The sequence below is a fragment of the Papio anubis genome, chromosome 1 (assembly GCF_008728515.1).
Source record: "Papio anubis isolate 15944 chromosome 1, Panubis1.0, whole genome shotgun sequence".
NCBI lineage: Eukaryota > Metazoa > Chordata > Mammalia > Primates > Cercopithecidae > Papio > Papio anubis.
This window is the reverse complement of record NC_044976.1, coordinates 153,687,637-153,714,079: the sequence shown is the minus strand read 5'-3', so window position 1 is coordinate 153,714,079 and position 26,443 is coordinate 153,687,637. Positions and strand designations below refer to the sequence as shown.

General features: G+C 47.9%; 1 protein-coding gene and 1 long non-coding RNA gene across 3 annotated transcripts in view; one reads left to right on the top strand and one right to left on the bottom strand.

Annotated features, from left to right (window-relative positions):
- PLXNA2 (plexin A2) overlaps nucleotides 1-26,443 on the bottom strand; it is a 222,361-nt gene that overhangs the window by 178,844 nt on the left and 17,074 nt on the right. The window contains exons 2-3 of the mRNA XM_003893167.4: nucleotides 16,392-17,659; nucleotides 10,084-10,266 (exon numbers count right to left, since the gene is read on the bottom strand). Of these exons, the coding sequence (XP_003893216.1) occupies nucleotides 10,084-10,266; nucleotides 16,392-17,624 (1,416 nt within the window). The 5' untranslated portion in view covers nucleotides 17,625-17,659. The remainder of the gene's footprint in view (nucleotides 1-10,083; nucleotides 10,267-16,391; nucleotides 17,660-26,443) is intronic.
- Nucleotides 21,200-25,639, top strand: LOC110741426. Of its 2 annotated transcripts, XR_002517607.2 has the most exons (4): nucleotides 21,200-21,282; nucleotides 24,335-24,393; nucleotides 24,597-24,832; nucleotides 25,423-25,639. It is a non-coding gene; the product is annotated as an uncharacterized LOC110741426 (long non-coding RNA). The 2 variants fall into 2 exon arrangements; XR_004178870.1 differs by having other exon boundaries at nucleotides 24,335-24,832.

Below are 26,443 nucleotides of genomic sequence, written 5' to 3'. Positions count from 1 at the left end.
CCTTGGAGCTAGAAACCCTCCCAGGAGAAGGGTAGAACCACAGGAAGAGACTCAGAAGGCCAGAGCTCCAGATTCATTTTCACCACATTCATCTCCATATATTTCCTGCTTCCCTGGACAGAGGGGCACATGTTAGCAAGAAGGAAAGAGATGTTAAAGTAGCCATAAGCTCTTAGCTTGATCATCTTGGGCTACACAAGTGACTTAGGTATATGCTGGGCCCATCTCCACCCTGAAGTATTTGTCATTCTGGTTCCAACTTCCACATCTTCCCTTGATTTACAAGTCAACCCCAAGTTAGTCCATAATCTCTGAATTTCAGAATCACCATCTGCAACAGAGTAATGAAATATCCCAATCCTTCTTTTCTTTTTTTTGAGACCGGTCTTGCTCTGTGACCTAAGCTGGTTTGCAGTGGCATGATCTCGGCTCCCTATAACCTCCACCTCCCGGGTTCAAGCGATTCTCCTGCCTCAGCTTCCCAAGTAGCTGGGATTACAGGCGCCCACCACCAGGCCTGGCTAATTTGTTTTTGTGTTTTTAGTATAGATGGGGTTTCACCATGCTGGCCAGGCTGGTCTCGAACTCCTGACCTCAGGCAATCTGCCCGCCTTGGCCTCCCAAAGTGCTGGGATTACAGGCGTGAGCCACGGCACCTGGCCTCCAATCCTTCTTGATCATCTGAAAATTAGATGGGATTAATGAACTAATAGAATCAAAGAGAATTTGGGACTGTGGCAGAAAAACATGGTAATAGTACAGGAGTGGTAGTAGTAATACTAGCAGGAGGAGTCACTCTAGCAGTAACAGAGATGGTAGCAGCAATGACTGCCATTTATTAAGCATCTACTACGTCAAGGTCTGTGTTAGATGTTATGTAGCCTCCATGTCTGATAGGCATAGCAATCTTGCCAGGCAGGCATGGGTGACCCAGATGAGTAAACTGAGGTCCCCTCAGGTCACACAGTTCATCCAAGGCAGAGCTGTGCAGCACAGGATATTGTGGTTGGTGTGGAGACATGCAAAGGGGGAGAATGGGCCTGTTTTAGTTAATTCTGCGAAACTGCAACTGGGCAACTGACACTTCCTTCAGCCCCACCCTGGGGAGGGGGTCAGTACATATTGTTTGGTGATATGAGACTGTGAAACCTCTCACTGGTGACTAATGCAACTGGATGCCAAAGTCCAGCAGGATTAGATTAGTTCGGCTCAGCTGGTCCCGTTTTCTAAGTATTTTTTCCCATGACTCAGGGCTAGGAGTAGGGGACAGGATTCTCTTCCTCCATCTGACCTTGCAAACATGTCACTGAAAAGGAGCCTGATCTGACAGCTTCACTACCCCAAGGAGCTAGGGAAGAAGTGGGGTTTGGGGGAAGCCTCAAAGATAGCAGTAATAATAGAAAGTACTTTCATGCCAAGCACTACATTAAGCACTTTTTATACATGATTTTATTTAATCCTTACAACAAATATGCAAAGTGTTTATTACTACCCCACTCCACAGGGAAAAAAAAAAAATAGAGGTTCACAAGTTAAGTCACAATTGTAGCAATATTTAAGTGCACATATGCCCATGTGCCCAAGCTCTGCACTCTATCCCTTCCATGAATTATTTCTTTGTAATCTATTTTTTCCTTAGCACTTATCACCCACTAAACATACTATATATTGTGCTTACTTATGTTGTTTGTCTGACTTCCCACATTAAGATATAATTTCCATCAGGGCAAGCATTTTTTTTTTTTTTTTCTTTTTGAGATGGAGTCTCTCTCTGTCCCCCAGCCTGGAGTGCAGTGACGTAATCTGGGCTCACTGCAACCTCTGCCTCCTAAGTTCAAGCGATTCCCCCACCTCAGCCTCCTGAGTAGCTGAGATTACAGGCACACACCACCATGCCCAGATAATTTTTGTATTTTTAGTAGAGACGGAGTTTCACCATGTTGGCCAGGCTGGTCTCGAACTCCTGACCTCAGGTGATGAGATCGCCTCGGCCTCCCAAAGTGCTGGAACTACAGGTGTGAGCCACCATACCTGAGCAGGGCAGATATTTTTGACAGTTTTGTTTTCTACTGCTTTATACCAAGCTCCTGGCACACAGTACATATTCAATAAATATCAGGTCAATAATGAATTATGTCATTTAATCCTTACTGTAATCTTATGATGCAGGTACCAGACTTGTCCTCATTTTACATGGAGGAAATTAAAGCTCAGAGGTCACACAGCTAGTAGGATGGAGTCAGGACTGGATCTCTCCTAAGCCCCTATACTCTTTGTTATGCAAATTGGTCCCTACTTGAAGGTAGGAGAGTGGACCAGTGGTCTTTGTAGGTCCCTTCCAACTCAGAGATCTATGTCCATGTTCCAAATCCACAGACAGGCAAGGATTAATGGCGTAGAAGAGTCTGTATTTTCCTAAAGACAGGACCTCTGTAAACACCAGCACCTTGGCCTCTTGAAAATTTTGCATAGCCTATTTAGGTCACCTGGATTCTGCAAGCTTGAATCATTACACCCATCCCCCCTGTCCCCAAAACACAGTTTTCTGTGTTTCACCTGCTTTGCAATAAAGCCCTGAGCTGCAGGAGCTCACTGTTAAGACTGCAAAACAGCCAGCTGAATACACAGCCTGATGCCTCATACAAGAATCGTCCAAGATTGAAGTATATTAGAAACTACACAAAAAAGTACAAAAAATAAAGAGTCTTTAGTTTCTCCCCTTTCAGAATGACTCTGGGAGATCAGGACCTCCTTCCCTGGGGTCTGCTGGGGCTCTGGGTAGAGCCGACATCGCCTGTCTACACCTGCCATGGTCAAGCAAGGAGATGTGCTGGCCGGAGTGTGTGTGTCGAGGGGGGTGGGAGTGGGGCATTCTGTAAATATGCCCCTTTCTTGTGCCAACCAAATGCAGCCTTTCCCAGCTTTCAGAAGACCAGTTCTGGGGACCCAAGAGGCCTATAAAACAACAAAACAAACAGCAAGCTTGGCGGCGGGAGCCCGGGCAGGGAGCCAAACTCATTACTAGGGATGTGGTGGTGAGCTCCCTGAACCACCACCCCACCCCTTCCATGCAGGCTCTGAGGAAGGGGAGAGGGTCTCTACTCCCCACCACCCCAGTGTCCAGCATTGCTGAGACACCTGGGAGAGTTAGGGTATCGGATGGGCGGTCTCAGGTCCCAAGAGAGCCACTAAGTCTCTTAGATGTGGACCTGCAGCTCCGGCTGTTTACTCAATCAAGGGTTCATACAGAGAGACAAGTGAATCATTTCCACTCAGAGGAATGAGTGGCTATTGTTTGGTGGGGCTGGCACAGAGAGAAAGGCATGTTTCTCAGCTTTTCATCCAACTTGGCCTTCCGTCCGCCAAGGCAACTCCACCCCACGAGAGGAGCCAAGTAACAGGTTAGTGTGTTTGGGGAGAAAGTCTAAACGCCAATGTCAATATTGGCATTGGAGGGTGGGGGTGAGCATATAACCTTGGGCAAGACATTTAGTATTAGCTCAGTTTCCTACATCTGTAAAATGGGGTAAAAATGCAGTGGCGATCAGTACCCTCAGTTGAAATATTTGAGGAAGATGAAAAGAACCATGGAAACGTATCTTATAAACAGTCAGTGTTATCGAATAACCGAGTACTAACCCCAGGGCTGAGGAGAGTTAATACTTCGGTGCTCCTGATGGATTCTTTCCAACGCCTAAGCTGCTACTGCAAGAAGCTCACAGTTTTCCTGGCTTTGCTTAGTAAATCGTTTGTGTGATTACAAAGAGAAGAATAGAATTGGGACGTCAGGGCTTCCTGTGGGCCAGGGATTGGAGACCTTGGGTTGGTATGTCCCTTAGGGAGAGGCAGAAAGAATTTTCCTTTAAGAATTTCACAGACATTTCACCGGCCACCATTAGCTAATGGGAAAGAAGGTAGTGCCAGAATAGGCTGGGGCCCTCCCCAGAGCTTGGAAATTCTCTGGGGATTTGCAAAAACATCCCAGGAGTCATACAGACAGAGACTGGTGGAGGAAGCAGTGGTTCCCTGGGCATTCTTGCCTGCTTCCCTGCTATACACAAGCCTGCATCTGATCCAGGTGAAGCAGATGGCTGTCTGTACTATTCTGGGGCCCTCCAGGCAACAGTGTAAATGCTGTCCCCTTCTTCTAGCCAACATTTCTGAGATTACCACCCCACCCTCTTCCAGATGTTGTTAACCAGAAAACAAACTCCTTTCCTGTTACCCACCAGAAGTTGTCCTGTTTCCTTTACTTCTCATGCCACTGCCATGCCAACCCTCCTCCTCCCGGCACCGACCTACCCAACACATCATACCTTCCTTCCTTTGCAACCAGCCACATCAACAGGAGTCACTGTTGATGTCTGATTCTATTTCAATTAGTACAAATAGATGTCTAGCATAGAATAGGCACCCAATACATTTGAGAGCACTTTCATGAGCACCTAATGTGTATCTGGCAGTGGGGATGGGGTGATGAATGTGAAAAGGAAGGTCCCTGCCCTCAAGGATCTGTGAATCTCAAGGGAGGCAGACACCTTAGCAGCTGCTCCCTTGCCAGATGCTGTGGGGTCTAGGAGGGTGCCATGCACAGTGGTTGAAGGGACAGGGTAAAGGACATGTCACAATGCTTGAGCAGCAAAAGAGGTTTCTGATGGGGATGGAGAAGAGAGCCAGCAGCATCTGCTGTTGTTTAAGGTCCCTGGGACTGAGAGGCTAGAGAGCCCCAGCAAAACACTACCCTCCAGCTTCTGTGAGGAGCCCTGCAGGGATGTGAAACCTGGGCTGAGGTGGCAGTTTAGCAGCTGCAAATGGAACGAAGAAACCAAAGGAACTTCACCCTGAACCCAAGATAGTCCTTCCTTCCATTGTCCTGGCATCTTTCACTTGCTCAGCTTGACATCCTCCCTCTTTTGCCCCATGACATGAGCTTGATTTGCCACCTGTCTCTGCCCTGAAACCTGGAAAATCATGTAAAATGAGTTTCCAGTTCCTGTTGCCACTCTTCCTCCATCTGCTTTGGTGTTCGCACTCAGTCTGTATCATCTGGACTCTCACTGCCTATTCTTAACCAGGAGGGATGCTGTCATGAGGAACTGGACCCGGGCCCCAGGATAACCTGCTTTTCCCTCCCCTACGTCTGGCCCCAGGACTGCCTGTCCTCATCATCCTGGCCAGGCTTTGCCATGTCTGTGCCGAGCCCCTCCCACCTGACCCTGAGGGGCTTTCTGCTACTCTGAGGGCAGGCTCAAAACCAGCCTCATTCCAAAGTCCACACCCAGGGGTCCTTGGTCTTCCTTTTTCTGCTCCTCTTCTCTGCCTCAGCCCATACTCCTTCATCTCATGCTTTGCTGACAGAGCCAGAGAAATAGTGGCAGCATCATTGAAAAGACCGTGAGATCTGATGCAGGGGTCCCCTTGGCAGCACCCCTGGTTGGTGACCATCCAGTCTCTGCTTGCATATTTCCACTGACTAGGACCTCATTCCCTCCTGAGTCAGCTCTTTCCATCCTGGGACAGTCTGGCCGTAAAAAACATTTTCCTTATATGAAGGGGAAAGTTGCTGTGCTGTAACGCCTACCCAGTGGCCCTATTCTGCCCTCTGGGGTCACACTGAATAAGCCTAATTCATCTTCCATAGCTTAATGGATAAGCCGGCAGATTGTAAAACCAGATAATCACAGTTCTAGTCCTAGTTCTGCCATTTTATTTACTGTGTGGCTTTATTATTATTTTTTAATCTTTCTTGGCCTCCATTTCCTCATCTTTAAAATGGAGGTGATAGCACCTACCTCATAGAGTAAAAGAGTAAATGAGTTAACAGATATAAAGCTCTTCAATAGCATGTGACATATAATAAGTGCTCAGTAAATTATGTTATCTAAAGACAGCTGTTCTATGTCCTGCTTTATTCACTCTTTTCCCCTTCACATAGCATGATTCCCACATCCATTCAGCTCTTGTTTATCTGGCACTTGAGTTTGCTTAACACCCTCTTGTGATGTTATCTTCAAGGTAAAGTGGAGTCACTATGTCTCATGACACAGAAGCTGTTCTTCTATTATCATGATGAAGACTAACTTTGTTAAAGCAATATATCACACAGTTGGCTCATGTCAACCTCACGGTTCGCTAAAATCCCAAGATCCTTTTCGCTTGATCTCCTTAGGGCTTAAAGTCTCACAGGGGCTCTCCCTCCCCTCTTATCTGTCCAAGTCTTCCAAACTCCTCTGCATGTTGGACCTTCATTGCATGTGCTTTGTACCTTCTCAGTGTGGCACCCAAGGTCTAGTATGCCCTTCTCTCCCTCAACTCATCACTTCATCTGTCTCATCTAGTCTATAAGCAGACCCTGGTAATCTTCCTTTTCAGTAAAGCCTTGCAGACTGATCACACTACAGTTGCTGTTTTGTTTGAATTATTCCACCCTTATGGTGAATCTTTGCATGTCTTCTTATCACCTGTGATGCACTGACCCTTAGCTTATGCAAGCATTGCACATATAGTTTTTTTAGGGGGAGAGGGGGGACAGAGTCTTGCCCTGTCACCCAGGCTAGAGTACAGTGGCATGGTCTAGGCTCACTGCAACCTCCACCTCCCAGGTTCAAGCAATTCTCCTGCCTCAGCCTCCTGAGTAGCTGGGATTACAGGTGCGTGCCACCAGGCCTGGCTAATTTTCAGAGTTTTAGTAGAGACAGGATTTCACCACATTGGTCAGGCTGGTCTCAAACTCCTGTTTTTTGTTGTTGTTGTTGTTGTTTTGTTTTGTTTTGTTTTTGAAATGGAGTCTTACTCTGTTGCCCAGGCTGGAGTGCAGTAGCATGATCTTGGCTCACTGTAACCTCCATCTCCTGGGTTCAAGTGATTCTCCCGTCTCAGCCTCCCGAGGGGGTATGAGCACTACAGGGGGTATGAGGACTACAGGCAGGTGCCACCATGCCCAGCTAATTTTTGTATTTTTAGTAGAGACGAGGTTTCACCATGTTGGCCAGGCTGGTCTCGAGCTCCTGACCTCAGCTGATCCACCTGCCTTGGCCTCCCAAAGTGCTGGGATTACAGGTGTGAGTCACCGCGCCCATCCTCACATACAGGTTTTGGGGACTTAACCTTATTCTGTCTGTTCCTTCCACTTGTTTGCAGCTCAGAAGGCAGTGGTCTTGTCTAGAGTGCTCTCTATGCATCTTGCAGACAGCAGTGTATAAGCAGCTATGTGACACAGCACATAAGAACGCCCTGTGGTCCTATCACTTCTAGCAAGTCTCTGCTTCCTCTAAACTTCCATACACAGGGACATCCTGTTTCTACAGGCCACAGTAGATGAGGGCTGGACAGCCTGACAGACGCCGGGAGAAGTGAGTAGTTCTGACGCACCCGCCTTCCCTTCCCTTTCCAAACTCTTAGCTATTTTTTTCTTTATTTTCCTTCCTGTGTTGAAAGAGCTATGGGGCCTGGACCATAGTAGGGTTTCCTGGGGACATTCCATAAATTCTTCATGGGTTATTTCTCTGGAGAGGGGTGGGAGCAAGTAAGCTGGTAGATGGGAGGCCAGCAGGGGCCTGGATATGAATGTCAAGTACCTCAAAGCAGCGTGGGTGGGAAAGAAGGGTGAGCTGCACAGAGGAGGAAGGAGGAGTGTCATGAGCTCATAGAAACTGCCAAAGAAAGGCCAAGCAAAGAGTGAGAAGAAGCAGCCAACTCACAGGTCAAAACAAGCTGTGGGTAACCACGCCCCCAGCTTTGCCCTTGAACCTGCTGACTTGTCTCCACAGCAACTTGTCCGTCAGGGTTTCAATAAGGCCAGGAGAACTTGGCCAACTCAGGTGTGTGACTTGGAAAGATGCCAAGCAGCCCCTGGTGTGTGCCGTGCGCGATGCATGGAGATATGGGGAAAGGCAACTCAAGGTCCCTTTGTGTCTGGTTGGGTCCCTTTTCCTTTATTCACTTCTCATCCATCCATTCATTATACACTGATGCCTTAATTCACATCTAGATCTGAAGAGAGTGAACGCACTAGCCCCTAGCTGACCTCTGTAGCAAGCCTGGACCTGAAGATCGTTCTCAGTCTCCCTCCCTGGGCTCTAGAGCTGCTTCTTTAAGTAAAAATGGTGCCAAATTGGGTGTCAAGGCAAGAAGCAACTTGTCTTAGATCTCTATGCTTGGGCAAGTCAATTTTCTTCTCTGGACCTCAGTTTCCCTGTCAAATAATGAGAGTATTGGGCCAGGCACTCTCTAAGGTTCCTTAAAGAATGGCTCTATTTTTCAAAGCAGTTTTGAAGCCTATCCCATGAGTGAACACTTGGTGAGGTGATTAAAGGGGAAGAAGGGAACAGTCCAAAAAGCATGACCCCTGCCTTTCATGGAACTTTCAAGAGAATCAAGGAGACAGAATGACACACATGACCTGGAGCAGTGACTGAAGGTGGGGGAAAGGTGCTCACACCAGCCTGTGTGGCTTCTGCTGGCCCTTAGAGAGCCTGTGTGCCATTTAGGAAAAGGTGGTCCCTATGGGCAGATGACTTAGTAAGAGAAGGCCCACTGGGCAGATGTTTATATACCACAGGGTACATCATGTAACAGGGAGAGCTCAGGCTGGATTTCAACTCCCACTAGGCTCCTTAACACAATCCCCCTAGGCCAGGCACAATTTGTCCAACTGGATGTGGTGACCCTGGCTGAGCAGGGAAGTAACTAGCCTCAGGGTTCCAAGCCAAACTGCTTCCTGGTAGAAGCCACTTTTAAATCTTAGCAGAATTTCACAGAGCAACTCCTTCCCTTCCCATTTTGAAAAAGGAAACACAAGGACCACATTCTTTCTCTCTTCCATGTGCCGAAAAGCCAAGCTAGGGTCTCTAGTCCCAGGCAGAGTGGAGGGCACAGAAGAGGAACATGTAGGAACCTCTACAGCAAGTGAGGAAATGGTTAAACGTCTTTGGTATCATGGGAACCAGAAGAAGCCTGGAGGGTTTAGCACTGCTAGGTGAACCCAGACCAGTTCTTCTCACCTCCCCTGGCAATAATTCAGAACAAGCAGAACATGGAAATTCTTCCTTGGGCTCACTCCAGGTTACCCTCCTTCCACATTTCCAAACAGCATCCCTCCCAAGGCTCTAAATGGATTATAAGGAAAGAGCTCCAGGGTGATGTCAACATCAAAGGGTGAGAGGCAGGGAGGTCTTGCATGTTCCTTGATCCACAGGTGCTGGGACCAGGGAAAGGTGGCAGGAGGGTAAGCATGGGAAAAGGGGATTAGCTGAGACCGGAAAGAATGTGGCTGCTCTAATCCCATATAATGAACCAGATTGTGCACCCTCTCTGCACCCTAGGCACTAGACAAGCAGGCACAAGCTGTTGGCTTCAGCTTGCTGCACAAGAGGCCTCCCATGCTGCCAGCCCCAGACAGCCTGTGCCCTCCAGCTGGCAGAAGTGCCCAAGGAGGCACAAGGTAAAATGTTTACTTCCACCTGGCAGCTCACATCTGGGTGGGGAGCTGGGAAGGGAAGAGACTGTGATTGCAGGAAAAGGAAAGACTGGAGAATGGCGTTTTCTTCAGGCATCATATACCATCAGAGAGCAGCACCCACCGTTTGCCCCAGGTCTTAGAATTGGGACCAGTAATCTGCTTCAACCAACTTCTCTGAATTCAACAAAGACCAGTATAATCAACTTGACAGGTCCTAGGGAGGGGTTTGTGATGTTGGAGATTTATAATGTACGTAACCAAAAACTTAGTTTTGCTTGATTTGGGAATGAAGAGCAATTTTTTTTGTTTTTTTTTTGTTTTTTTTGTTTTGTTTTGTTTTGTTTTCTTTTGCAGATGTATGTACCTTCTTAAAGTTTTTTCTTAAAGTTTGGGAAATATTGAAACATGCTTGCATTCCTTACATACCCAATGACTGATGGCTGGAGGAAGTAGTTAGAAGCTAAGTCACAAAATTAACCCCTTCTTACCTCCCCATTTCACCTTCGTTCCCCAAGAAAATAAAGTTGCCTGTAGTTAAATCTCCACCAATAGCTACCTTCCAAGAGGGACTTTCTGCGGAGGAGCTGAATGGCATTGGGGCATCTGAGCTCCTAGACTCTTACCTTTTTCAGCTTGCCACTCTTAGTCCCCACAAAAACCACGCTGTAGCCGTTGTAAACGTAGGAGGCCACAGAGGTCATGCGGTCCCGGCTGGTGGTGTACAGGGTCAGGCCCTCCACTGGAGTTGAGCCTCCCAGTGGCTGGTTGATGTCCAGTCCACAGAAGTTATCGTCGATGGGGACAGGCTGGAGGAAAGGGGAAGGAATTGGGGTGAGTAACAGTGGAGGCCTGGTGGAGTCTCTACACAACCCATATCCCCAACTTCCAGTCTTAGGACGTCAGGCCTCAGAGAGGCAGACGTGGGAGTTCAGGGGCCCTAACACATGCTGCAGACAAAATCTTCTCACCAGCTCACCCACAAATTCCATGTTGGTTCTTATGAAGCCAGACGAAAGAACAGGCAGCAACCTTCCACTCACCTGGAGTCACCTGCATCTACCTTTCTGCCAGGAGAACCAGGATCAATTTGTCAAGCTAAGTGCCTGAACTCACTTTCTATTTATGTTAATGTCCCTCAGGACCATGGCATTCTGTGGAGATCTTTCTATTTCAGACGAGAGTTCCTTCAGTGGATAATCAGTCTAAAGGCAACATTACAGGACTTCTACCAGCCCAGAGAGAGTTTCTTGCTTGTTTCTTGGGCTGTAGGGTCTCCCTTTGGGCACAAGAAATTTTAGGCCATTCAACTATCCAGTTGTTTAATATTTACCAGCACCTCACTGGAGCCAACCATGGGAATTCTAGCTCCCTACTATCTTTCCATACTGGAAAGAGATCAGAAGTGTCATAATAATATCGGACAGTACCTTACACTTTGGAAAAGTTAATCTACATATGCCTCAGTTTTTTCCTTTGGAATAATACCTGCCCACCTTTCTGATAGAACTGTGAAGGAACAAATGAAATAATGCATGCAAAAGATTTGTGTTAAGTTGTCCAGCTATTTCCACTATTGTGCATTATAGATCTTCAACAATGTTTGGGTAAATATAATTAAGAGAGAATTCTGGAGGTGGTGTCCTTTGTATTTCCAGCCTTTAAGGAGAGTGGTGGTGTGGCTCCATAATGTGTCTGTCAGGAGTGACTGGAGCACATTTGAAAGATCACCTTGAGCAAGTGAAAAAAAAAAAAAACTGTGGCCAGGCACGGTGGCTCACGCCTGTAATCCCAGCACTTTAGGAGGCCGAGGCAGGTAGATCATGAGGTCAGGAGTTTGAGACCAGTCTGGCCAACATAGTGAAACCCCGTCTCTACCAAAAATACAAAAAATTAGCCGGGCGTGGTGGTGTGTGCCTATAATCCCAGCTATTCGGGAGGGTGAGGCAGGAGAATCGCGTGAAACCCGGGAGGCGGAGGTTGCAGTGAGCTGAGATCGTACCACTGCACTCCAAACTGGGCGACAGACTCCGTCTCAAAAAGAAAAAAAAAAAAAAAGAATTGCTGGAAAGAAAGTAGGAAGATCTTGATCTTATTCCCTGTTCTGCCACTAACGGGTTGTGAAAACTTGGACCAGTAGGGTCCTCCTGTAGGGCTGTTGAAGGTAACGTTAAATTGATGATTTCTAAGATCTCAAGATCTTAGGTCTCTCATCTAAAAAAGAATGAAAGACAAAGACTGTAATGCTTCCTGAGGCAGGGGCTGCTGAGGGGTTTGCATTCTGTACACAGTGCTCAGCACGGGGCTGGGCCAGCATGGATGCTCTGACATGCCCCAGTTAATGGCACAATGTGGAATCCTGTGGCAAAGGCTGCAGGCTCTGGGCCAGAAAGAGCCCCGTGTCCTGTGGCAGCTGTTCCTTCTGGGTCTGCGAAGGCATCCCAGAGGAGGAAGGAAATGGCTGTCGTAGGAATCATAGAAAGCAGCAGAGCAGCCTGCCCCCCGCTCCCTTCAGCCTCCTCTCACCCTCACCAGGGAAGAGCAGGCTGACACATCATCACTCGTTGACAGCCTCATTTCTTTGGAATAATTGGTTTATAAGTTATGGCATGTGATTTTTTTTTTTTTTAAACCAAGGACTTCCCTTCCTTTCTCTTCTCAGTCCCAAAGGGAGCAGAGGCTCATTTTTTGTGGTTCCGTAGTGTTTTGTAGAGAGCTGCTGCTCCTGCTACTGGTAGGAATGATGGTGCTGCACTCGTGTGTGTATATTCTTCAGGAAAGAAAACAAATTTTTAGGTTAAGATGACTTTTGAACCTGGGATAATATGGAGCCTCACAGAGCAGAAGGAATGAGTTTCTCTGGAAGGTAGTGAAGCTGTGGTGTGCTGAAGCCAGCTCACAGGGGATAACTGTGCATTAAGTGACATCCCATGATGCTTGAAATCAGCCAGGATAGGTGTATTTATACCATGGCAATGGGCAGGGGCTACAAACCAGAGCTTTCCTTTCCCTCCCCTGTCTGCACAGAGCCAGTTATTTAATACTTGCCAGCACATCACTGGAGCCAACCATGGGAATTCTAGCTTCCTAGAAAGGCTGGTCAGAGTTATCAGCTACACATTTTACATTTTGTACTTCTCTTCCTCATCTCATCCCTACACTCCAGGAAGCTACTGCCCTGGCTAAGAAGAAAGTGATCCAGATATTAGTCCGTTCTCTACTGAAACCAGCTGTGTGACCTTGATATGTCATGTACCCTGTCTCAGCCTCAGTTTTCTCCTCTGTAAAGTAAAAGTATTGGACCAGGTAATTGTCAAGCTTCCTTTGAGCTCTAGAAGTCCTTAATTTCATGGCTTCCATTTCTTTCCCACTTTCTGCAGGGCTGGTAAGGCCACAGAGTCTGGGCACAGGCATAGCCCAAGTCAGCTTTTGAGAAATGACACAGAAGCAAAAACCTAGTAATTCTGGATTTTGCTACCATCTTATTGATTCTAGAATCTCCAGAACTATTACAAAAAAAAAAAAGAAGATTTATTCTCAGCCTAAGCCCTTAGGATTGGCTAGAATTTCTTTTCTCTTCAAGTTCTTTTTCAATATATTGTCAGATATTTCCAAACACCTGATGTGCCTTTACTTTTGCTCTAATGGTTGAGAGCTTGGTGTATGGCTTTCCTTGGAAACAGAAGGGCTACATAGAAAGAGCCTGGACTAAGAAGTAATATAGACCAACTAAATTCAAATCCCCACTTTATCACTTATAGCTGTGGAGATCTGAGTAACTTGCTTAGTCTTTGTGAGCCTTTGTTTTTTTTTATCTGTAAAATGGGGGTGATAACTATTGCTTTATGGGGTCATTGTGAGGAGTAAGTGAGATAACACTTAAATTGCCAAGCTTAGCCTTTAGGACATAGGTGCTATTCAATGAGTGATAGCCCCCTTCTTCCTCCCTTTTGTGGGATCAGAGCTCAAATTTTTGATCTGAGATTTCCATGTTATTCCAGAGTCATGTTAAAATCAAGCTCTGGGACCACAGCTTCTTTCATTTATCCTTATTCCCCTCTAAGGCCACCAAAATATTTCTGGGTCCCCGGGTCTTGGTCCTTTGGACTGTCGGGATCTTTAAGGGGCCATTCCTCTTGCAGCCCCTGCACCAGAAGGGTGTGGTGCTGAAGGGGTGGAGGCAAGGGTCTCTCCACTCTAAGGTCCCAGCCCCATTCACTGTCACCTCTCTCCCAGTGCCTTTCCTGTCCTTTTGTAACTAGCCCAGGCTTGTCTCTCTGCGCTGGAGCAGAGAAGAGTGTCATCTTCCTCTTTCCTCTTGCTCAGAAGCAGGCAGGAATCAGCAGTTTCCTCCTGACAAGGCCCCCACTGGGTTATGGGAACTAGGCTGGACTCTGCAAGCATTTAACCCTTACAGACGGTTACATTTCCTCTCCACTTCTCCCCATTAGTTAAGGCCAGTGGCCATATAATTTTGGTGTTAAAAAACAAAACAAAACAAAAAACGAGAGACTATCTAGTCCAGCTTCCTCATTTTACAACAGTAAGATAACTAAGAAAATACCTGGCTCTTTACTACTGTGATTAATATTAATAATCATAGCTGCCCATTTATTGAATGCTTATTATGTTCCAGGTATTGTGCTAAGCACTTTACATAAATTTTCCATTTGATCCTCATACTAACCATCAAAAGAAGATAATATTATCTCTATTTTAAAGATGAAAAACTTACAGCTCAGATCAGGTACATAACTTGCCAAAGTCACACAAGTAGTAAGTGGTAGGACTGATTTTTAATCCCCATCTGTTTTACTTCAAAGCCTTAACCATGACTCTTCTACCACACCAAGCAAATGATGACAGGAATAGAAGTGTAGCCTTGGAATGATGTTTTCTTGCTTCAAGTACTAGTGTTTGGTCCCAATGGCAGGCACCTTCAATTTAGAGTACTCAGTAGCCATATGGGCCCCTTGGTCTCATATATTTTTTTCTAGGCTGCAGATCCAGAGCCCTCAGCACTGTGTATAAGAAACCTACTTTTGCACTTCTCACACTCCCTGTTAACTCCCTGTGTAATGATAAGCCTAACATTTCCAGGCATGGTGCTAATCTCTCCATGTATTATCTCATCTGATCATCCCATGAGTTAGGCATTATCATTCCCATCTCACAGATGAGAATATAGAGATGATAAGGTGCTTCTGAAGAAGGGAGGAAGAAACACAGATGGAATTTGAAGTCTGGCTTTTGTCTCAGAAGCTCAAACTCTTAGCTGCTACATTATGTTGCCAGCTGTCTCTCTCTCTCTCTCTCTCTCTCTCTCTCTCTCTCTGTGTGTGTGTGTGTGTCTCTCTCTCCTACTAGATTATAAGATCTGTGAGAGTAATGATCATGTCTTTCTTTCTTTCTTTTTTTTTTTTTTCTGAGACAGGGTCTCACTCTGTCACCCAGGCTGGAGTATAGTAGCACGATCTAGGCTCACTGCAACCTCCACCTCCCATGCTCAGGCTTCCAGAGTAGCTGGGACTACAGGTGCACATCACCACACCCGGCTAATTTTTGGATTTTTTGTAGAGATGGAGTTTTTTCATGTTGCCTAGGCTGGTATCGAACTCCTGAGCTCAAGCAATCTGCCTGCCTTAGCCTCCCAAAGTGCTGGGATTACAGGTGTGAGCCACCGCGCCCAGCCAATCATGTCTTTTTATGTTTGCATCCCCAGTGCCTAGTACAGTGCCAGGCATTCAGAAGATCTTCAATACTATTTGTAAATGAATGGAGGGATGGGTAGATGGATGGATGGATGGATGAATAAAGAGAGGGATGAATGGATAGATGGAGGGCTAGATAGACAAATGGATGATGGATAGATAAAGATAGAGGCATAGATTAAGGGAGAAAAAAAAGAAGGATGAGTGGATAAAGAGATAGATGGATGAAGGGATGCAGGAAAGAATGAAGGGAAGGATCAGGGACAGATGAATGGAGGGATGGGTAAGAGTGGATCGTGAATACTTTGATGACAGCACCATGAGCCTCTGACAGGGCAGTGCTTGCCACTGATTTTCTTGTCTCCGCTTTCCTCAGGTCTGGATTCTCAGCTTTTCATCCCCTCCTCTTTTGCCTTTGTCCACACTCTTGATTATTCTCCAGTTTTCCATCAATTGGTCAAGCCAGACTCCTTTCCCTCTCCTCTGACTTAGATTTCCAATTTCCACTTGACTCCCTCACTAGGAACCACAGTGGTCTATGGCTCTGTGTGTACATGACCTGGCCCCCATTACTTCTGATGGACCCCATCACCTGCTGCTCTTTCTCTCACATACTCTGATCTGGCTGCAGTGGCCTCCTTACTGTTCCTCAGACACTCCAGGCATGCCCTGAATTCTTTGCACATTCTCCTCACCCTTTCTCTCTCTGTGGAATGCTTTCTCCGGACACCTGCATGACTCCCTTTCTTCTCATCCTCAGTCTTTGCTTAGACACCACTTTCTCAGTGAATCAGTCCTGTCAGCTACTGCCTCTTCCCCTTCCCTGTTTATTTTTCTCTACAGCCATTATCCCCATTTGGCAAACTAACATATATTATGTGTTCATTTGTCTCACCCAGCTGGCACGTAATCTCCCTGAGGGCAGTGAGCTTTGTAGGGCTGTATGGTTCATAGCTGAAGCCTGCAGCATTTACAGTAGCAGCTGGTGTGATGTAGGCACTCAATACATGTATTTGAAATGATAACAAATCAACACACATATCCCAAGTATCTGGTGTACGTAAGACCCTGTGTTATTGGTTACCACCTGATAACCTGAGTCTGCAAACCTCTTTCATTTCAGGCCCGTGGTGGTGTGGGAGCAGGTGTGCCCCAGGGCATGGACAGGAAGGTTGGAACCTGTGTCACAGAGCAGGAGCAGAGCGAGGTGCGTGCCTCCTTACCGCCTTGGTGCACTGGACGTCCTTCCCCAGCAGCCAGTTGAGCTCCAGGTTGCCCTCGCCCTGGTAGCAGGACTGCAGGCGCTCCTTGATCTGCAAGTTGATGGCCCGGATGGGGAAGGCACACAGGGCAGAGTCATCGGGCGGGTGGTGATACTGCTTCTGCCCTTTGGAGAAGATGGCGAAGAGTACATCGTCCTGGCTGGTGATATTGAAGGCCTGGGCCAGCGAGTCCCCAGGCTTGGCCAGGTAAGCAGCCTGCAGGAGGCGGTATTCCACCCCGGCCCGGGTGCAGCCGAAGGGCAGGGACACATATGAATGGAACTTGGGGTCATCCTTGCAGAGCCGCACGATGCGTGAGGTGTAGAAGAGGTCTCCAGCGGAGTTGATGGCCACACCCTCGGGGGTCTCGGGCTGGACAGTGAGAAAGTAGACAAAGCCCCCACTAGCAAAGCCATAGATGTAGAAGATGTCAAAGTGGGAGACCAGAGCCAGGGTGTCTGAAGGGATCTTGATGAGAGAGGAGACAAAATCGCTGTGTAGCTCATAGTCGAGCATGGCTGAGGACTCAGGGTCTCGGGGCAGCTTCCGGCTGGACAGGGTCGGGAAGTAATCCTGCTTCCCATCAACGGCCGTGCCGATGAAGAGCTTGCCGTCCTCACCCTCGGAGCGCACAATCACCCCATACATGGTACCCGTCTTGTTGACGCTGGACAGGTAGTGCTCCTTCTTGTGGGACGGCTCCACCAGGATGAAGAGGTCATCCAGCCGCAGCAGCTTGCAGACCCCCTGGTAGAGGCTCCCACAGGCCAGCAGGCGGTTCTCAGAGTAGTCAATGATGAGCAGCTTGTTGACATTGTTGGTGAGGGTGAGCACTTCGCTGCAGGGCTGCACGATGAGGGGCGGGTAACAAGACTTGTTGTCCTCTTCTGGCCCTGTCTTATGAGCCACCTGGATGGTCAGGTTGCCCGTCAGCTTGTAGACCCGGTTGATGGCCCCCACATAGACGGCCCCCGTCCCTCGGTGGACAGTCAAGTGGTTGAAGGTCCAGTCACGATTCTCAGAGTGGAAGGTGCTGAACTGAGGCATGCCAGCTGCTGTGGGGGCCAGCAGCACCCAGACCACTGAGAGCAGGACCACAGAGCGGCTGTCCACCTCCGGGGCCCAGGACCAGGGCCGCCTCTGTTCCATGCTGAGAGGGACGGCGGTGAGGAGAGGGCTCCTGTGTGTGCTCATCTGCTCCACCTTCCCTGGTTGGCCCTCACATGATTCTGCAAAACACAAGGCAGAGTGGTCAGACCAAAAATAAGTTCCAGGAGGAGCGAAGAGGCTGGCCTGACCCAGGGTCCCCATCCTGGTTTAGCTCTGTGAGTCTCTTTCTTCTGAATTTTGGTTTTTCTATTTTTAACATACTCTTTCCCTCTTAGGGACGTTCAGGGAATCCTGTTATCTATTTTGGTCCCTAGCCTTTACTCTATAGAATACTTGCTTTTTAAAAAAATTTTATTTTACAAAGCATCTCTATTTCTGGCCTCTGAAGCCATCGTTTTCATCTCTCAGAGAGGTTAAAAGGCTGTTGAAGTTCACCCAGACAGTCAATCCGATGTCAAGACTAAAGCCAGTCTTCCCCACTCAACCGGCACGTCTTATCCCAGTCCAGTGGAAATCGCTCCTGTTTTTTGAAAGCTTGTTAGGCAGGCCCTCCCCCAGGCTCTCCAGGTCAACTGCTCCCAGAGTCTGATATTGCGCACAAAATTCCTTCCTATTTTAGACTTTCATCACCTCACTCCACTGCATCTCTTTACTTTCTCATGCTCTGTTGTCCACAGAGAGGCGAGGAGCTGGTCACCCTGAGTGAGAGTGCCCCTCTCTGACCTCAGCCCTTTCTTCTCTAGCAAGAAGAACCCGGATCACTAGCTGTTAGAACTTGTCAGGAAAGGGAAATATGTTGTAGCCAACAAGACTGGGATTCCCACATGTGCCATTCCGGAGCCTGAAAAGCCCTTGGGTGATAGGCAGATCTCCTGAGATCCCCCCATCCTTCTCAAGGTGGACACCCAGCTGCTGCCAGGCAGCCAGGTCCTCGGGAAATTGCTTCAACCTCTGCCCCTCTGCAGGCAGAGCACATGGGGAGCCAGGACACATAGAGAACCAGTCTGCTTGCTAGGGAGTACTGGCTAGCTGAGTTCAGCTTCAGTCACCTGGGGCAGGGGTACCAGGTTTGGGAGAATGTGACGAGCAGCAAAGGGTGAAGTGAGGTTCAGTCTCATTTCAGGCACTGCTGGGGCCTCCTGACTGTTTCAGCATCCATGAAATCACCTGTGGGCCTCAGTGGGCCATGCTTAAAGCCCAGTCTCTAGCCTTGACTCCTTTACACTTCCCCCTGCCTCCTGACTCCTAGGCTTTAAGGCTCCTCCACTTCCAGAGCCTTGGTGCTTACTCTTCCCTGTTCCAAGGAAGCTGCCCAGAGAGGCAAGGTAGGGCTCCTGAGGACAGCGTGTAGCCAGGGGCAGGCTGGGCCAGGGGCAGGAAGTCAGAGAAGACAGCCTGGAGGTCAGTGAGCAGGACCTGGAGGTCAGAGAGCAGGGCCTGTTCCATCACTATCATGGTACTGTCCTGACTTATGGAGAGGGACAGTGGGAAGTGACTGTGGCACCAGGAGGAGAAGGCAGCAAGCTGTCACACAGAGAAAGCTTTTCTCATCTGGACAGATCATCCAGCAACCTTCTCAGGCAAGTCCAGACAGAACTCTGGGCACATAAGGAGGCAGGGATGGGAACACCCGAAGGATAGAGAATTTGCTCCAAGGCAGCTTAGGAGAGGCCTTTCTCCCTCAACTCCCCATTCTGGCTGGATGGGGTTATAATTAGAACAGGCACCACTTAGAGAATCCCCTAGAGTTTCTTTAGGAATGACCCTTACTCTTGTTCAGTTCTGCATCCTCGGCCTGGCAGCCACCATGGTGCCACAGTAGGTCCCACGTGACTCCCTCCTCCAACCTGACTCCCCTGGAGTGTTCCGGGTGACTCATGAGGCCCTGGGCTTCCTTGGAAAGGGGAAAGCAACAGGAGCATGCGATTCAGGCTGACCTCAGTTACTCTGACACAGCCCTTCCGGCCCCAGGCGCACACCGGCAAAGCCTCCCAACAGACAGAGCTTTCAGTTTGGAAACCAGAGGTTATTTTTAGCTATGTCCTGAGGCCGGTAGCAGGACGTGAATTCCTGAAGAGGAGCTGTGGAAAGGAAATAACAGAATCCTTAAATTCTCCAGCTGGATGGGGAATTGCAAGAGGCCATTCTCTGCACACCCTTGTCTCTGGGAAGAAAAGCTCTTTGGGTTCCAGGTGGAGAGCGGTTCCTCCTCGAGGAGCCGCGAGGGAAGGACGGGGGTCCTGGTAGCAGAGATAACATGGAAGGACATGATATACGGTTAAGATTAGCCACCTCACCTCCCTGCTTGGTACCCTCCCAAGACACAGTTTGAATAGTGAGTGGCTTATGTTGTTGTTAGACAGAATTCGGCAACAAATTTGGGATTCGGGGCAAGTCAAGTCTCATGTCCCTTTCTGGTAGAATGGGAATAACTACAGTATGTACCTTTCAAGTTGTCATGACAGTAAATGAGACAATATAGAGACCAATCTCTTAGCATGGTTGCAGGCAGACAGTGAGCACTTAACTTGTGTTAGTTTTTGTTATTATTATTATTATTATTATTATTACTATTGAGACGGAGTCTTGCTCTATCGCCCAGGCTGGAGTGCAGTGGCGTGATCTCAGCTCATTGAGGCCTCCGCCTCCCTGGTTCAAGAGATTCTCCTGCCTCAGCCTCCAGAGTAGATGGGACTACAGGCATGTGCTACCATGCCTGGGTAATTTTGTGTGTGTGTGTGTGTGTGTGTGTGTGTGTGTGTGTGTGTTTAGTAGAGACAGGGTTTCACCATGTTGGTCACACTGCTCTCAATCTCCTGACCTCATGATCCACCCACCTCGGCCTCCCAAAGTGCTCAGATTACAGGTGTGAGCCCCCGCACCTGGCCTGTTATTATCTTTGAAGACTCCACAGGAGATGGCACTTCAGAAATCCCGCCATAGCTCTTGACTTCTCTTTTTGCTTATATTCTTCCTGTCCCATTCACAATGAGATGAACATTGTGGGTGGGCCTTTGATCTCTAGGCCTCCCCGACCCAGTGACAGAGCTGGGAAGTCTGGAAGTATGTGGCAAGCAGAAAGAAATAGATCCAAGGTGATCTTCTCATCATACTACTGCACAAGTCCCAATGTAGCCTCTCTGCAGACTGCAGAAAGGCTGGTGGAAACACAGGATCCTGAGAGTTAGACTGAGAATGAAAAAACTTTCCTGATGTCTATAAGGCATGAGGTCACAGGGCAGAAAGAAAGGTGGGAGTCTCAGGAACCCTGGGTTCACATTCTGCCTGTGTGACTCATGAATTATAGTGTCACTCACTTTAGACCAGTCTCGCATTTCCATGAGCCTATTTTTTGATCTTAAAACAAAAGGTACTTGAATGAGTCAACCTATAAGATTTCTTTTTTCAGATAAAATGCTACCTTGAAGCTTGGTTCCTTCGGTTCCCAGAGTCTGTGATTCCAATAGCAACTGAGGTTTTTCACTCCAACCTGGAGATGTTGATTAGGCCAGGAGCTTTTTTAATTTTTAATTTTTTATTTTTCAGGCCAGGAGTTCTAAACAGACCGCTCCAGCTGGGCTATTTTCCTCTCACCCTCAATCAGCATCTGCTTCGGGATAAGCCGCTCCTGGTAACCAGTCAAGTGAATTCATCTCACAGGGCTCAGGGACCGCCCACCTGGGAACAGCTGTCATTGGACACTGGAGTCAAGAGGAGGCACAGTCTCCTGCAGTGAAAGGAGGTTTGCACCCCACCTTGGGAGTGTGGCCTTCATAAAGACAGCTGACTTCAAGGGCACGTTGAGAGCCTTCATCTTTCTATGCCAAATTGATGTGACTAAGTAGCTGTTCCAAGCAGAGCCCAGTGGGCAAAGATCAGGCTTCCTGTCCACATTCTGAGTAAGGAGGGAGGGAGCCCACCTTTGTGCCTCTGGTGAGAGGCAGTGTGATATAATAGTTAAATGCATGAGCTCTGAACTTAGGTGCCTGGATACAAATGGAGCCTATAGCTGTGTATACTTGGTCAAGGTACTTAGCCATTCTATGATGTTATCTAACTATCCATATAAAATAGGGTTAGTACTAGTAGCTACCTCATAGTATTATTACAATGAAATCAGTTAATACATATCAAGCACTTAGAACAGTTCCTGGCCATCTTAAGTGTTCAAGATACATTAGCCTTTGTTATTAGCAATTTATTTGTCATTATTTCTAGCTCCTCACCTCCATCCATCCCATCTGTCTTAGAATGAATTTCCCATCCTCAGTTTGGTAGACACTGGTAAACAAACATGCCTATGACTTTGCATACCCAGTAGCACTTCCTCCTATCCCCCATTTTCTGCTAGTGTCAACCTCAGGAGTTTTCTCTTAATAATGATGCTTTCTTCTTTCTGTCACATCCCTCTCTGTCTAGTGCATGAAGTCACTTGTCACATGCATTCTCAAGAGCCAAAAGTTGCCTAGTCTCTGTTCTACCAGTTTCCCTCTCTCCTACTCCAAGTCTCAAGCCAGGGAATGCTGCTCTGGGACTCTTGCCCAAACAACAGAGTCTCCCAGGACATGTAACTCGGAGCGTTCCTGATGCCAAGGAGAGGCCACGCTTGCCTCTTTGGGAAGCAAGTGCCACTGAATATTTTATGTGGAGGGCCTGATGACACCATCTCCCCGATCAGGATTCAGGAGGCAGGTGTTAGTGACAGCTAGTGAAGGCATCTGATACCTTCCTGATCAGCTGCTGCAGGCGTCAGTGGCAAAGCAGGGAAGAAATGACAACCAGGCGTTTCCAGTTCAGCTCAGCGGAGGATTCTCTCCTCCCTGCTACCCTCTCCTGTTGCTCCTTTCAGGAGATCTGGGTGCACATGCCTCTATGTTTCCACTTGGCTTCCCCTTATAGCAAAAGGAGCTGGTGGAAAGAGAATTTAGATTCGAAATACGATTTTGCTAAATTGAGTCAAAGTTCATGTTAGTAGCTCTCATACCTGTGGGCCCATCTGTAGCTCCACCATTGCCACTAACTTCATTCCTAACAACCCTGTCATCAACATCATCATCACCTCCAGCACCATCCTGGAGCTGATAGTTTTCATAACAATAACAGCAAAGGGTGCCTACTATTACTGCTGCACCTACTAGGGGGCTCACGCACCCTGAGGAGCCAGATGGTGGTAGGGAAAAGATGAGCATGAAAATGAGGGCTGTGAATTCAGGGAAGTTAGCAGCTGTTCATGGAAGTCACTTAGCCTCCTTCCTTTCCCATGGTGGAGAGCAGTCCGTCTTCTCCTTCAGCTCTTCCTTCTAATGAGTAGTGCCTTTAAAGCAGGAACTTTGGATGAATGCTGAGGGAGATTATAAGATTATTCCAACCCACTAGTTTTTTTTTTTTTTTTTTAATATGAAAGACACCACAGCCCACAGAAAGGAAACAAATTGACCAGGGTGACTCAAAATGAGTCAGAAACAGGCTGCAGTCACAACCCAGACCTCGTGACAAAAAGACAGGCGCTTCCTCTGTTGCAGGTGGAAGGGTCCTGGGAGTCAGTTACATTTTGCCTTCAGGCTGTCCTGTTTTGGGGAAAGTAGATGCCTTTGATGGTAGCCCCATGATATGCAGAAGTGAGTGTGGCATTGGGCCTGGACAACGAGGTGGTGCTCAGGGCAGATTCAAAGAGGGGCAGATTAAGGGGCAGAACGAATGAAAGACACATGACTGAATGGCTCCTTTCCCCCTTGGGGAGAATGATTGCTTCTGTCCTCCTCTAGGCCCAGGCAGGCCCAGGCAAATGTCACACTGAGGACCATCACCTATGCTGCAACTTGGGAGCTATGGTGTCCTGTGCCACAACCCCACGGACAGGTCAGATTTAGTCTATGCACAGAAAGCTCCTTCTTCCCAAAGAGTTAGAGCTACAGCAGAAGGGACTAAAGTTAGATATTAAGGGGGACATTCTGTCTAGAGAGGATCTCCAGAGCATCCTGCCAAGGAGATTGTGAAATTTTCTGATGTCGAACTTTCCTGGAAGCTGCCTAGGAATAAGTTTACCTAGAGGCAGGGAATTGGTCCCAATGGTCTCAGAAGGCTCCTTTTGGTTTAAGATTTCTATGAGAATAAAATTGTCTAAATGTGAGAGTCTGAGGCCCCATCTTGTCCCTGTGGGTGGAATGCTACTCAAGGACTTGTCTTCATATCCTTGTGCAGCTGTATGTGCAAGCATTCTGAGCGTCGCTCTGCCTAACACCGACCTTAGAGGTAGTCCAGGCACGTTGGGTAGCACAAGGTGAGCGAGAGGGCGAACGCAAAAGCCCCGGGTAATGCCGACAGCTGAAAGGCCTCAATTAGAGTGAAAGGAGTTATCTGGTATTTAAATAATTATTAGAGTGAAGGAATAATCATGGGTTTGAGCTGATTTTTTCCCCACTGTCACCCTGATGGCGTCTATAATATTATTATTCAAATGCCCATGATTCTCATTGAGAACCAAGAGAGGAGAGAGTGGGGGCGAGGGGATGGGGAACAGGGAGAGGGTGGGGAGAGAGACTCATTTAATCTCCATGTGACAGGGCTGCAGGAGGTACGATTAGTCTTTTTCTTATTTCAGCTGTCACTCATGCACAGACACTGAAGATTGTTATTAGCGTATTTTATGCACGCGATTTAAAGGGAAAAGGGGGAGGGGGGGTGAGGAGAGAAAGAATTTCCTACGGAAAATAACGGGACCAAAGGAACAATTTAGATGTCACTTCTGTACCAGCTGCATTTGCTTCATTAATCGAATGTCATTTTTTCCCTAGACTCTGTGCGGTTATGTGAAGCGAAGTGGCTATACCTTGCCCCAGAGTGGAGAAGGAAGGTGAGAGGAGAGAGTGGAGGAAAACAGATCTCTGCCTGCATGCACCCTTGGCAGCCTTCTCCGAGAAGGTGACACAGATGGCAGTATGGCCCCTCTAGGAGGTGTCAAGACAAATTTGGGTGACAATTTCTACCCAGTCACCCTCTCTTACTATAAGAAGGTGGATCTCCTGCTTGTCTTCATAGATGCGATTCCTTTCACAGGTGGGATAAACTACGTCCACACTCCAATAACCAAGGAGTAAGAGATGGAAATTTGGGCACGCTCTCACAGTCCCAATCAGTAAAGAGGAAAGAACCCATACTCGAGGCGGTGAGGCAGCAGGGACTGTGAGAAGGGAGCTGTGTGTGGCTCTCAGCTTTGGACAAGGCCCTTGGATCTTACATACGTGCGTGACAGTGAGGGACCATCCATCTCTGCAATGGGGCACAGAGGCAGGGTAATGAGGCACAAGTGCAGGGACTGGGTATTAGCAAGAAAGCAGGGGATTGAGTTAAAGGCTGAATTGTGTCCCCTGAAAATTCCTGTGTTGAAGCCTAACCCTAAGTACCTCAAAATGTGTTCTTATTTGAGACAGCATCTTTTGTTACTATTGTTTTGGTTTGGGTTTTTTAGACGGGGTCTCTCTCTGTCTCCCAGGCTGGAGTGCAGTGGCACGATCTCAGCTCCCTGCAGCCTCCACCTCCCGGACTCAAACCATCCTCCCACATCAGCGTTAGGAACCACAGGGATCTGTGGGGCCACAGGCACATGGCTATGCCTGGTTAATTTTTAATTTTTTTTTTTTTTTTTTGTAGAGATGAGGTTTCACCATGCTGGCCAGGCTGGTCTTGAACTCCTGGGCTCAAGCGATCCTCTAGCTTTGGCCTCCCAAAGTGCTGGGATTACAGGCGTGAGCCACAGAGATTCACTCTTCTGGGTAGGAAAAGCAAGAGACCCTGAGACAGGGTCTCTATAGAGGTAATCAGGTTAAGATGAGGTCACTAGGGTAGGTTCTAATTCAGTATGATCTGGTGTCCTTATAAAAAGGGGGAAATGTGGAGCCTGAGACAGACACCCACAGAGGCCAGCTGATGTAAAGAGACATCCACATCCTCATCTGACCATCTACAAGCTCAGAAGAGAGGGCTGGAACAGCTCCTTCCCTCACAGCCATCAGAAGGAATCAACTCTGCCGACATCCTCATATCCTCATCTCCGACTTCCCAGTTTCCGAACCTGGAGAAAATGAATTTCTGTTGCTTAAGCCACCTGGTCTGTGACACTTTGTTACAGCAACCCTGGCAAACTAATACAGCAGGGAGGAGAAAGGCAATCAAACTTCATGGTTCAGGAATTGTTCTTTTAAAGAAGAGGGGTGTGGGTGTGCATGCACATGCAGATTTGCAGAGATGGAGGGGTATCAACAGTCAGGAGCTGCTGACTCCTGCTGCCTTCACCCAGCCCAGAAAACAGTAGCCCAGAGAACTCACTTGCTCTGCCCCTGAGAGCTTGGGGATGAGAATTAGGATGTGCTGATTTCTGCTTTTCCTGAAGGGTGGACCCTAACCTTTTTTTTTCTTTTTGCTTTTTGCTTTTCCTACCCAGAAGAGTGAATCTACCACTTACCAGACCCCAAGGAGAGATCTCCCCTTCTCCCACCCCGGCTCCTCCTCCAGGCACAGGCCCTGTCCTGGGACCACTGCTTTTAACGTCAGGGAGAGATTTCTGTTGTTTTATTTTTCCCCAGGTCTCCCAGTAGGCTCTGATCGAGCCCTGGAAACCACACCAGCTCTCCCAGGGCCTTAGCAAAACAGGCAGTGTTTGTCCTCTCCACTCACAGGCTATAAAAGTTTGGAGTTGTATCCCTGAATTATGAAGGGTTCCAAGATGTGCACTCATCTGAGGGGCTGGCGGGGGCTCTGTTTCTTTCTGGGACACTGGCTGAGCTGGCTTTGCAAAGTCAAAACAAGATTCATTACCCTGGGGCCGGGAGCAGGGAGATACACCGCCTGACCCTGCAGACCTGCCCCATATGTCATGGGCCTGTCAGAAATCTCCCAGAATTCCC